Raw genomic sequence first — 12624 nt, 5'->3', positions numbered from 1 at the left:
GAGGTGAGTCATAGAGGATCCTGCTATGATTTATGTCAGAGAGTGTTTTGCCTATGTTTTCCTCTAGGAGTTTTATAGTTTCTGGTCTTACATTTAGATCTTGAATCCATTTTTTTATTTTTGTGTATGGTGTTAGAAAGTGTTCTAGTTTCATTCTTTTACACGTAGTTGACCAGTTTTCCCAGCACCACTTGTTAAAGAGATTGTCTTTTCCCCACTGTATATTCTTGCCTCTTTTGTCAAAGATGAGGTATCTGTAGGTGCGTAGATTTATCTTTGGGCTTTCTATTTGGTTCCATTGATCTATGTTTCTGTCTTTGTGCCAGTACTATACTGTCTTGATGACTGTAGCTTTGAGTATAGCCTGAAGTCAGGCAGTTTGATTCCTTCAGTTCCATTCTTCTTTCTCAAGATAGCTTTGGCTATTCGAGGTTTTTTGTATTTCCATACAAATTTTGAAATTATTTGTTCTAGTTTTCTGAAAAGTACCGCTGGTATCTTGATAGGGATTGTATTGAACCTATAGATTGCTTTGGGTAATATACTAATTTTCACTATATTGATTCTTCTGATCCATGAACATGGTGTATTTCTCTACCTATTAGTGTCATCTTTGATTTCTTTTACCAGTGTTTTATAGTTTTCTATACATAGGTCTTTTGTTCCTGGAAGGGCTGTTTCTACCTTCCCAGGGCACCCATGGACAGATGGAAGACCTCCACTAGGGCATGCCAGTCAGTTGGGAGGGAACACAGAGGCACCCAGGAAAGAAGGAGGAATGTGTGGGCTTCGTGTAAAGGGCCCTGTCTTCCTCCATCCTCCCAGAAGTTGATGTCTGGATGGGCTCAGCTCACTTCCTGCTGGAAGGTCGTGAACTCCAGGAGGCTGACTCTGAGATCCTGAGGGTTTGCAAGTCTTTGTCCTGGTAGAAGAATGAAAGAGGATTTGCTTTCCTGATGTACCCAAGGCATCCAGGGTCCTGTCTGGGAAGAGAACATCCCCTCAGTCTCTCTGCTGACAGGTCTGGCCTGGGCCCCCAGCTGCCCTCTCTACACCCATGTCCCCAGTAAAAACCCACTCATGGTACCCATGCCCCACAGTCTGAGCCTGGTTCTCTTCTGCAAAACTCAGGCACCTTCCGGCTCAGCCCCGACCTGGGCCCAGGTCACCTTGTCACACGGTCCCAGATCCAGCGGAGAGGAGCTGATAGGATGTTTGCTGTGCTTGGTGGTGGTGAGATTTGGAGCCCGAGCTTGGCTCAGCTGAGGCCCTTGGAATCACTGGGCTCAAGGCTGACTCTGAGCAGTCACCTCGATGCCCTCCAAGTACTCTGGCTATGGTGTGGCTGGTGCAGCCTCTGTTGGTTTTATGTCCCCCGCCTCCCCCCAGTACCTGGGGGTGGGATGGTGCTGCCCTCCTGCCAGCTGATCTGCTTCATCAAACCCCATGCCTGGGAAACCCCAGCCTAGCTGAGGAGTTTCCAGGAGGACTTAGCCTCCCCATCTCTTTGCTTCACCTGAAGTGGTCAGTGGGAAGGAGGAAGTAGGCCCTGAGCACAGAGAGGGTCCTGATGCTCAGCCCTCACCCAAGTCCACCCTCACAGTCATTGGAACCTTCCCTGTTTCCTGCAGAGGGCAGGAAGGAGGGCCAAATTGCCCTCCACTGGTCCCCGAGAGGTGCACAGCATGCTGGGTCAGTGGAGGGATTGGATCCCCCACTGGGTCTGCCATTTCCTAGTGAGGGGCGTTGTCCTTGATTGAAAGATTTGCCTGTGGGGTCTCATTTTCCTTAACAACTGATCTACACAGAGAGCTGGTGGGTGTTCCCAGAGATCTGGGGCCCTGTTTAGAACTGGGTTTCCGTTCTGATTGCCCCAGACTCTCAGGGACCAGAGGGTGGCTGAGAGGAGAAAAGGAGGGGGTGATGCAGGGTCAGGGCTCCTACCTGAGTTTGTTGGGGGTGAAAAGTGTATGTGGATTTCCCAAAGACCGGATGTGGAGTTGGGGGGGTGGGGAATTGATGCTTTTGAACTGTGGTGTTGGAGAGGACTCTTGAGAGTCCCTTGGACTGCAAGGAGATCAGCCCTGGGATTTCTTTGGAAGGAATGATGCTGAAGCTGAAACTCCAGTACTTTGGCCACCTCATGGAAAGAGTTGACTCATTGGAAAAGACTCTGATGCTGGGAGGGATTGGGGGCAGGAGGAGAAGGGGACGACAGAGGATGAGATGGCTGGATGGCATCACTGACTCGATGGACGTGAGTCTGGGTGAACTCCAGGAGTTGGTGATGGACAGGGAGGCCTGGCATGCTGCGATTCATGGGGTCGCAAAGAGTCGGACACGACTGAGTGACTGAACTGAACTGAACTGGCTGGGGACAAGGGTGTGGTGTCTTTCCTGAGAAGAGCTCTGTTCTGATAGGCTGTGAAGACTAAAGCAGAATCCTGGAGGCATGGAAGGCTCACACTTGGCATCACAGGAGGCACAGCCTGAACCTAGCAGAGGACACGACACTGCATCTAGAGAGGATGGACAAGAGTACTTGTCTGAAGTCTGAGCAAAGGCAAAGGCGAAGAGGCAGGAAAGCACAGGGTGGGTGTCAGGATTACCAGTCACCCTGTAAGCATGTGTATTGCTCGCTATTTTCTATTGCAATCATCTCCCTTTCCTCCTTTTACTTGGGAAAAGGATACAGCTTGACCAAGGTGCCTCTGGGGCAATATCTGGGCTGTGTAACCAGGTTTCACAAAGCCCAACTCTCTTTCCTTCTCCAAGACTGAGTGGGCAACCAGCACCGTCCATCCAGGCAGCCACCTTCCAAGGTGGGCTGGCCAAGCCCCCAAGGGTCCCACAGGGCAACTGAGTCCACGAGCCACCACGGGCCTCATGGGCACATGGCGCTTCCCTGCTGGTGATGGATTTGAATGGGCTTCATGGTCTCAGGACTCCTCTGTCCCTTGGGCACATTCTTTCTCCCAGCTGTGCTCTCTTGTCCTCCCAGTGGGCCCTGCTTCCCCCTCGGTGTCCAATCAGAGCAGTGAGCAGGGAGTCACTGAGGTCAAATCAGAAGGGATGTCCTCAAGTCTCTGCGAGCCAAGAGAAGTTTCCTTGTGTGGTTGAGGTCAGGGAAGGCTTCTCAAGTTGGAAGACAGGTCAAACAGAGGCATCAGGTGCAGAGATGGGAGGAGAGCTGGAGGCTCTGAGTGGCTTGTGGTTGGGGTGGATGGGGCACTCTGACACCTGAGAACCACAGGGCTGGGGTGTGGACAATGATGAAGATCAATATCCAGACCGTGGTGCCCCTGCCTCAAGGCAGCTGGTCAGTGGCCACATCAGTGGCTGGCAGGAGCCCTAGATGATGGTGTGAGGGTGGACAGTAGTTAGGGAAGAGCCTGGAACACAAAGAAGTTGACCTCTGGGGCTTGTGGCTTCACTGAGACGAAAGGAGATGGGGGGAGGAGCTGGGCAGGAGTGGAGGGAGGTCAGAGGGCTTGTAGACACTGTGTACTCCTTCCCTCTTGGAGGGCACAACCCACCTGAGCAAGCCTTACTGTGACACTTTCCATGTGCCCCAGAGAGGCCGAGGTATTAAGAGAGCTGGAGAAACCATTTCTTCACCTTGCACAGGGGCCTCCCTGCCCACTGCCCAGAAAACCAATGAGGCAACAGCAAGGACTGTGGCAAGACCAGCTCACACCCTGGGAAGAGGGCAAGGATGGGGCATTCAGAAAGACTCTTGGTTTATCCTTTGTATCAGGTCCAGACTGAGCATGTTCTGTGGGTTGGGAGGAGGCTGACTGGGGACCATGGAGACCCAGAGGGCCAGCCTCTCCCTGGGGCGCTGGTCGCTGTGGCTGCTGCTGCTGGGACTAGTGCTGCCCTCGGCCAGCGCCCAGGCCCTCAGCTACAGGGAGGCCATGCTTCGTGCTGTGGATCAGCTCAATGAGCGGTCCTCAGAAGCTCATCTCTACCGCCTCCTGGAGCTAGACCCGCCTCCCTAGGACATGAGTTGGGGAGGGGACCGGGGACGAGCCTTTCTCCTGCCTGCTTTGGCCACACTGTTGCCCCTTCACTCTGGCTGTACCTCCTGTCAGGAAGGCACTTTTCCCTCTAGGTGGGTTCCCACCTCTTCCAGGAAACCTTCCCAGACCTGGATCATCTCCCAGCACCAGGCTTCCTGTCTTAGCATCTCTGCTGTGGGAACAGGCGCCCTGCACACCTGGCTCAGGCTCCCTGGACTTCTGGGAGCTCCAGGGATGGGGGGGGTCACAGGCTCTGTGAGGTGACTTCCCTCCTAATATCCCCTCTGCACCTCGGTGTCTCTCTGCCAGGAGGAGCTCTGTCAGCCTGGAGGCTCCAGTGACAAGGGCTCTCCCTGCAGGCGGCCCTGACCTCCCTCAGCCCCTGTGAGGGGAGGCGCTGCCATCAGCGCTGCTGTGAGGGCCGCTCCTGCTCTCTGTGTGCCCGTGAGGCCGGGCACGGGCTCTGTCCCCTCCCCTGCGCTGCCGGCACCAAGCCCAGGGCTGGACACACAGGGGGCTGGAGAGGCTGCCGTCCGGGTTGAGGACAGGGAGACAGATCAGAGAAGGAAACATGAGTGAACCTAGTTTCCCCACTTTGATTGTTGACCAGGTGGAGGACCGGGGAGCTCGAAAGCCTGTGAACTTCAGGGTGAAGGAGACCGTGTGCCCCAGGTCGAACCTGCAGCCCCCAGAGCAGTGTGACTTCAAGGAAAATGGGGTGAGCCTGGGGACTGAGACTGAGGGCTGGGATCAATGCTTCTCAGTGCGAGCTGAACAGGGAAATCGGGAAGGTTTCCAGCATCTAGAGGGTGAGGTGAGCTGGGAGATTATGGCCCGGGGGTTCCAGTTTGACCTTGAGCTACCCTTCCAGCTGGTGAAACAGTGTGTGGGGACACTCAGCCTGTACCGGTCTGATGACCCGTTCGGTCTAAACTGTAATGAGGTGAGTGGCCCTTTCTGTGTTATGCAGATGCTAACAAGGTGGGTTGTGGAACATGCTTAGGACCGATGACCCGCTGCCCCATCCAGGGCAGAGAAAGGCCCTCCTACCCGGGCCCCTCCCTCCCCCGAGCCCCAGGTCTCCAGCCCTGGCTCTGCATCCCTTAGAGCAGTGTTTCTGTAATGCAGTCCCCACCCCGGAACTGACATGAGACAGGTTCTCAGGTCCCACTGAGCTTCTGAATCAGACTCTGGGGTGGCGTCTAGCCACTATATTTTCAAAAGGCCTCTAGGGAATTCTGACTGGGCTGAAGTTGAGAGGCATTGACTCAAGTAAGTAATGATCTTTCATCCCCTGCTCTAATCCAGCTTTGCTAGGATGGGCTTGTGGCCCTGCGAAGCCCCATGTTGTCTGTGGACCTCAGTTTCTCCACAAGTCTCTGTATATAGGGATTCAATCATATGCTTCAAAGATAACAGCCATAGGGTGAACAGGGCCCAACACTCGTGGTGTCCCAGTTAGAGGGCTGTTCAGGTGTGAAGTGAGGGATCTTGTCTTGACCCTTGCCCAGTCCCACAACAAATCTGTTTTGTCATGGTTTACAGCTTCAGAGTGTCAGGAGACTTCATCCCCAGCATCAACGTTTCCCAAGGGAAAGGCCATGGCCAAAGCCATTGTCATTACCACTGCCAAGGCCAGGGCCAAGGCCATGGCCAAAACCCCTGTGATAATCATTGTGAAGGCCAAGGTCAAGTTTAGCGCTGTGGCCAAGACCAATGCCAAGTCCACGTCCATTCCTGTTGACGTCTCTCATTCCAAGGTGTCCTTGAAAATGGTGAAGGATTGGCTGCCATCACACCCATTAAAGAATTTTGGTGAATCCTGAGTCCACAGAAGAGTCCTAATGTTCTGATTTGTTTTGGCTTAGACTGCTGGATGGTGAAAAATAAATTCTTGTGAAAACAACTTCCTCCAGGCTTCAATTTCTACTTTCTCACCTCTTCCCACTTATTGAGACTGAGTCCTTAACTCTCAGAGGGCTACTCTGTGTGTGTGCCTCTGTGTGTGTGTGTCTATGTATGTGTGTGTCTATGTTTCTGTGTGTGTCTGTGTGGTTGTCTATGTGTGTGTGTGTGTATGTATGTGTGAACACAGAGAAGCGTGAGGCTCCTGTTCTTTCCAGGAGGGCACGAGGCAGGCAGCAGCCCCAGGAGCTCCAGGACAGCGTCCTCACCCTCGGGTCCCTCCCAAGCCCTTCACCCACCCCTGCCCTCCTCCTCTAACACCCAGTAGGACGGAAGGAGACCTGCCGTGGGTGCAGAGCTGGTGGGGCTGCTGCTCCTGCTCACGTGGAGCTGACAGTCCACGAGGGGCCAGGAGCATCACCTTGTTAAACACTCACAGAGATGAAGTTCAGTCTCAGGGATAAGCCTGCAGGTGCAATGCCCAGGACGTACCTCTTGCCCTCGACAATCTGAATTCTGAAATAGCCCATCCCTCCTGGCTTTTCTGTGGCATTTAGACTCAATACTGTTTCTTCAGCTGGGTCTCAGATGTCAGGGGTGGGTTTGTGCTTAGCGATCACATAGTATAAAAATGTGTACCATTAAAAAGAAGTATCCTGCTCATCAGGGTGAAGATTTCTCCATGAGGGCGTGAGAGACAGAGTGACACAGAGATTCCATGTCTATTTGCCTGTGTGCTTCAGACACTGTCCGTGTCCTGCCCACTCCCCATTCTCTAGCTGACCTTTGCTCTGAGGCAGACAGGAAGCACTAGGGAGTTTGTATCAGGGAGCAGCTTCAACTAAACACTGGGGGAACTTGCTGTAAAAACATCTCCTCTTCCTCACTCCCTCGGGGTCCCACCTCCAGATGTATCACACATCTGCCTGAAGTCCCCAGCTGGGTTGAGCTCCTGTCATCCAATTTACTGCCTGTTTATTGACATGTCTTCTTCTCACTCATCCTGCCCTGACTCCTCTGTCTACACTTTGCTGGCTTTTTCTGGAATTACCTCGCAAACAAACTCCTTCCTCTAAAGGCTTGCCTTAAGTCCCCTTCTGGGCCACTGTGAACCAAGACATAGTCCCCTGTCTGAGAGGGACAGAGGGTAGGATCTCACAGAGCATTTACTGTTACCTGTCAGGCTTGTCTCCTCTTGGTGAGCAGGTGGGTTGATTGCAGACAGGTTAGAGGAAGCCTGTGTGTCCTCTTGGGGGAAGGCAACGGCACCCCATTCAAGTACTCTTGCCTGGAAAATCCCATGGACGGAGAAGCCTGGTGGGCTGCAGTCCATGGGGTTGCTAAGAGTCGGACACTACTGAGCGACTTCACTTTCACTTTTCACTTTAATGCATTGGAGAAGGAAATGGCAACCCACTCCAGTGCTCTTACCTGGAGAATCCCAGGGACGGCAGGGCCTGGTGGGCTGCCATCTATGGGGTCGAATAGAGTTGGACACGACTGAAGCGACTTAGCAGCAGCAGCAGCAGCAGTGCGTCTTCTCTACATCGTCATATGCTCTGGGGGGAAGCCGTACTGAGGGAACTCAGAGCTGTGTTGTGTCTGTGCCCGAGGATCCAGGCTTGGTAGAGTCAAGTGTGAAATGGTCAGTTTTGTTTTGTTTTTTGAGCTGGCTGTTACACTCTTGGTAGCTTGAAATCAGCCACGGTGCAAATATTTACACCATGGAAACTGGCAGATGGTCCACATTAGGCCCATCACCGCTGGCACATCCCAGCCCCACCGGAGAGAGGGACCACTCATCAGGATGACATGACATCTGTGCAGGTCACCTCTGTTTTCAGTCGTTCCTCATGATTGCCCATATTGCTCCCATGGCCTCCCACCTGTAGCCTCGGGCCAGTCTCGTCCTTTCATATTCTACATTGGCATTTACCTGACGTTCCTTGCTGCGGAGGAGGCTCCCAGCATGTACAGGTAACCACTGATAGCAGAAAGGGGTGGATGCTTACATTGGTTCCATCTGAATCCTAGAGCTGGGAGCTGAAGTGGCCCCTGGCAGGGAGGTCTGCAGGCCTACTTAGCGCCTTCTAAGGGGATTGGCTTCTGAGTGTCTGCTCTTCGATCCCTGGACCTCTTACTCCCTGAGAGAACAAATATCAGGTCCTTCCATTAATGGCTTTGAGCATCAGGCCAGGGCAGTGGCCCCGAGAGGGGGGAGGAGCCTCTCTAGAGGCTGAGAGAGTGTGGGGCTGCCTGGGATGAGGTACTGAAGACAAAATAAGGCAGGTTGGTGCCCTGACAGGCTAGACCATGTGGGCGTGGGTTGTGACAGCACAGTCCCGGGCTGCTCGGTGCCTGGGGGTAGGTACGAGATGTGTGTGTGGGGAGATGACAGTTCAGTTTTGACCCCTTTGGTTGGAGTGGGGCAGAGGGATGCTGGTCTCTGGGTGGGGCTCTGGGCAGTAGGCATTGTTAGTGTCCTGCTCAATCCTGTCAGTGGGCGGCTGCCCTGAGGACCCTCAGCTGTTGGGACTGTGGGAGGTAGATGGTAATGGCTCTCAGGTCCCTTCACAGCTGCCTTCACAGCTTCCCCCTCCCCAGGAGATCCTGGGATACTCTGTCTCCTCTGCACTTGGCCTGTGTAAGTGACTGCCTGTGAAGGGGACATGAGAGCCCAGCTCCCTCCTCAGTGAGTCATAAAGCAGGAGTGCAACGCCAGTTTCAGGGCTTTTGGGGTGAGATTTAAGCTCGTCCCAGGGTAGAGCGCCTCCCTGAGGGAGGGTTCGGGTCACCCTGCTGAGTCTGCCATTTCCTAGTGAGGGGGGTCCTTGATTGAATGGTTTACCTGTGGGTCTCATTTTCCTCATCAACTGACCTACACAGAGAGCTGGTGGGTGTTCCCAGAGGTCTGGGGGCACTGTTTGGGACTGGATTCTGGTTCTTGCCCCAGAGTCTCATGGACAGGAAAGATGGCTGGGAGGAGCAAAGGAGGGGGCAATGCAGGATCAGGGCTCCTACTAGAGTTTGTTGGGGTGAAACGTGCACGCCTGTCTCAAGGTTCAGATGCGGAGTGGGGACATGCCGGCTGGAGACAAGGGCTGTGCTGTCTTTCCTGAGAAGACCTCAGCCCTAACAGGCTGTGAGGACTAAGCCAGAAAAGCTGGTTGCTCAGGGCATGGAAGACATGCTCCTCACCATGAGAGGTGCCATCAAGGACCACACTGAGGACCCTACACAGAATTAGGGAGGATGGGGGAGGGGACTTCAGTCTGAAGTGTGAGCCAATGCAAAGGCCCAGAGGCAAGATAGCACAGGGAGGGTTTCAGGCTTACCTAATAGCCAGTAACCATGTGTATTGCTAGTAATTTTCTATTGTAATCACCTCGCTTTCCTTCTTTGACTTGGGAAAAGGATACAGCTTGACCAAGAGGCCACTGGGGCAAGACCTGGGCTGTGTAACCAGGTTGCACCAAGGCCCACCTGTCCTTCTCTCTCCAAGGCTGATGTGTAACCAGCACCTTCCATCCAGCTGCCACTTCCGAGGGGCCCCAGCCAACTGCCCAGAGTCCCAAAGGTCAACACATGCCAAGAGCTACCCCTGGCCTCCAGTCACATGGCTATCCCAAGGCAAGCCTTATTAGAATTAGCTTCATGGTCCCTGAGCCCCTCTAACACTTTGGCTGCTTATAGCTCCCATCTGTGCTCTCTCTACCACCCAGCACCAGCCCTCAAGCCTGGTGTCTCACCCACATGACTGGACATGGAGTCAAATGAGAAGAAACTTTCTCAGGGCTGTGAGAGCCAAGAGGAGGAGATTCTGAGTGTTCTTAGAGATCAGGGATGCCTTTCCAAGGAGGAAGGCCAGGGCAAGCAGAGGGACCAGAGGCACAGTTGGGAGGTGAGCTGGAGGCTCCGACGGGCCCGAGTGATCGGGGTGGCCTGGGACCCAATACCTGAGGCCTGTAGGGTGGGGAGTGAGGACAGTAAAGAGACCCAAGCATCCAGACCCTAATGCCCCTGGCTCAAGGAGGTGGGTGAAATACCCAAATCAGTGATTTGCAGAAGCCCCCTAGACAATGGTATGGAGGGTGGACAGTGGTCAGGGAAGAGCCAGGAACACAGAGGAGGACTTTGGGCATTCTGGCTCCCCGTTGGAGGAGAGAAGACGGGGTAGGACCAGGGAAGGAGTGGTACGAGGTCTAGGAGTGTCCTCAGGAAGAAGGAGCAGGTAGGGCTCCCAGGCTTCCAGCTCAGGGTCCTGCGGCAGCACCCAGCCAACAGCTCAGTGCGGACAACCAGGGTGTTCATGGGAGCCTTGAACCCAGAGCCATGTGTGCACGAGAACTCGTGTCTTGAAAAGGGAAGGGACAGCCCCTGGAACATGTGAGAACTGAGAGGAGAAGCAGCCCGGATGCACCCGAGCCAGCCCTGCCTCCTAAGAGGAGACTCCCTGGAGGAGACTCAGCAGAACCCACAGAGGAGGGGACCCAGGAGAGAAGCGACAGGGGAGAATCAGTGTTTGGAGGACAGATGGACTCTGCAGCCTGTGAAGATAAAGATAAGGCTTTAGTGCGGCCCCTGTACTTAGGGAGGGCTGTCCAGCCTGCGATGGCCTGAGGGTGAAATAGAGCAAAGAAGCGTGCAGATGACCATTTCTCAGGGCAGATGAGAGGCAGCCAAAGCAATAGGCCAGGTTTGGTAGGTTCTGGGGCCAGGACATTTTTAGACTGAGAAGAGCAATGCAGAGGAATCCAGGAGAGGAGACAAATGGAGCTCACTGTATGAGGGCTGGACACAGAGACGATGGTGTGGCCCCGTGTCTACCTAGGGACTGGCTGGTGTGTACATCTTGAGATGTAGTACTGTCATCCACTCACCAAATGTCAAGTGACCCTCTACTGGGTTCCAGGCAGTGCCAAGAGGTGGAGGCTGACTGCTGAATACACTCCTTTACCCCGGATCCTCAGGAGCCCATGGTGTGGACTCAGAGGGGATGTAGACAGTGCCTGGTCCCTCCCTCTCCTCAAGGACTCAACCCCTTTGAGCAACCGTGCCTGTGACACTTCCCACGGACCCCAGGAGAGGCCGAGATATTGTCAGGGAGATGGAGAAACCCTTTCGTCACCTTGCACAGGGGCCTCCCTGACCACTGCCCAGAAATCCAATGAAGCAACAGCAAAGCCTGAGTCAAGTCCACCTCGCACCTGGGAGGAGGCCAGGGATGGGGCGGGTCAGGTTGAGTCTTTGCATCAGGCCCAGGCTGAGCATAAAAGGAGGGTCCCTCAGGTGGGAGGAGGCAGACTGGGCACCATGGAGACCCCGAGGGCCAGCCTCTCCCTGGGACGGTGGTCACTGTGGCTGCTGCTGCTGGGACTAGCGCTGCCCTCGGCCAGCGCCCAGGCCCTCAGCTACAGGGAGGCCGTGCTTCGTGCTGTGGATCAGCTCAATGAGCAATCCTCAGAACCTAACATTTACCGTCTTCTCGAGCTGGACCAGCCTCCTCAGGATGTAAGTCAGGGAGGGGGCTGGGGAAGGGACCCTCTGGGTGGAGGAGCAGAGACACAGAGCAGAGAAGGAAGCCTGAGCCCAAGCCCAGTCTCCCCACTCTGATCCTCGAGCAGGATGAAGACCCAGACAGCCCGAAGCGGGTGAGCTTCAGGGTGAAGGAGACCGTGTGCTCCAGGACCACCCAGCAGCCCCCCGAGCAGTGTGACTTCAAGGAGAATGGGGTGAGCCTGGGGGCTGGGGGCACAGGAGGCTGCTTCCCAGATTGCTGAACAGGGGGCTTCGAGCAAGGTTCCCAGCCCCTGGTGTGAGGCTGGGAGCTTATGGCCTGGGGGTGGGTGGTTCCACTTTGACCTTGAGCCTCCCCTTCCAGCTGCTGAAACGCTGTGAGGGGACAGTCACCCTGGACCAGGTCAGGGGTAACTTCGACATCACCTGTAATAATGTAAGTGGCCCCTTCTGTACTGTGGCAACTGCTGTGGTGGTGGGTTGTGGAACTTCCTTTGGACCAATGACCCACTGCCCCATCCAGGGCAGAGAAAGACTCTCCTACCCTGCCCCCTCCCTCCCCGAGCCCCAGATCTCCCGTCCTGGCTGTGTGTCCCTTAGAGCAGTGGTTCTCTCCTGGGGTCCCCACCCAGAGAACTTGTCAGAAAGGCAGATTCTCAGCCCCACTCAGGCCACCTGAGTTGGACTCTGGGGTGGGGTCTGACCATTTGTCTTTTCCCAGGACTTCCAGGGATTCTGACTGTGCTAAAGTTTTGAGAGTCACGAGCCCTCAACCTCTGCTCTCTTCCAGCTTTGCTGGGATGGGCTTGTGACTCTGGGAAGCCCTTGTCTTCCTTTAGTCTCTTCATCTATTTCTGAGTGTGGGGATTCCACCTCATGCTCCAAATATCACAGCCAGAGGTGAACTTGTGCCTGAGGATCCTGGTGTGACCCTGAAACAGGAAGGGCCAGGTGGGGAGGGATCTTGGGTTGATGGTGATGCCGTACCAACAAGCAACCTGTGTTTTTCTTGTTTCACAGCACCGGAGCATCAGGATTACAAAGCAGCCATGGGCACCACCACAGGCAGCCCGATTATGTCGCATTGTAGTGATAAGGGTTTGCAGATAATCAGCTCTTGTAGATTTCTGTCATAAGCCAGCAAAGAGTCCTAAGGGTTTTCTTACTCTGCCTCAAGCTA

At 54.5% G+C, this 12624-nt stretch overlaps 1 protein-coding gene and 1 long non-coding RNA gene across 4 annotated transcripts; both read left to right on the top strand.

Annotated features, from left to right (window-relative positions):
- Positions 1-4880: 4880 nt before the first annotated feature.
- On the top strand, positions 4881-5928 carry LOC109575986 (uncharacterized). The gene is made up of 2 exons (XR_011563054.1): positions 4881-4965; positions 5568-5928. It is a non-coding gene; the product is annotated as an uncharacterized lncRNA (long non-coding RNA).
- A 2027-nt stretch (positions 5929-7955) lies between these two features.
- On the top strand, positions 7956-12604 carry LOC139178641 (cathelicidin-1). 3 transcript variants are annotated; one of them, XM_070776763.1, is made up of 4 exons: positions 11118-11438; positions 11552-11659; positions 11809-11880; positions 12465-12604. In XM_070776763.1, exons 1-4 carry the CDS (start codon positions 11241-11243, stop codon positions 12552-12554), a joined length of 468 nt encoding a protein of 155 aa, XP_070632864.1. In that variant the 5' UTR covers positions 11118-11240; the 3' UTR covers positions 12555-12604. The 3 variants fall into 3 exon arrangements, with proteins under 3 accessions (XP_070632863.1, XP_070632865.1, XP_070632864.1); XM_070776762.1 differs by lacking the exons at positions 11118-11438; positions 12465-12604 and adding an exon at positions 7956-8291 and having other exon boundaries at positions 11809-12160; XM_070776764.1 differs by lacking the exon at positions 12465-12604 and having other exon boundaries at positions 10799-11438; positions 11809-12253.
- Positions 12605-12624: the final 20 nt, after the last annotated feature.

The sequence above is a fragment of the Bos indicus genome, chromosome 22, assembly GCF_029378745.1.
Source record: "Bos indicus isolate NIAB-ARS_2022 breed Sahiwal x Tharparkar chromosome 22, NIAB-ARS_B.indTharparkar_mat_pri_1.0, whole genome shotgun sequence".
Classification (NCBI taxonomy): domain Eukaryota; kingdom Metazoa; phylum Chordata; class Mammalia; order Artiodactyla; family Bovidae; genus Bos; species Bos indicus.
This window is presented reverse-complemented; position numbering and strand designations above follow the sequence as displayed.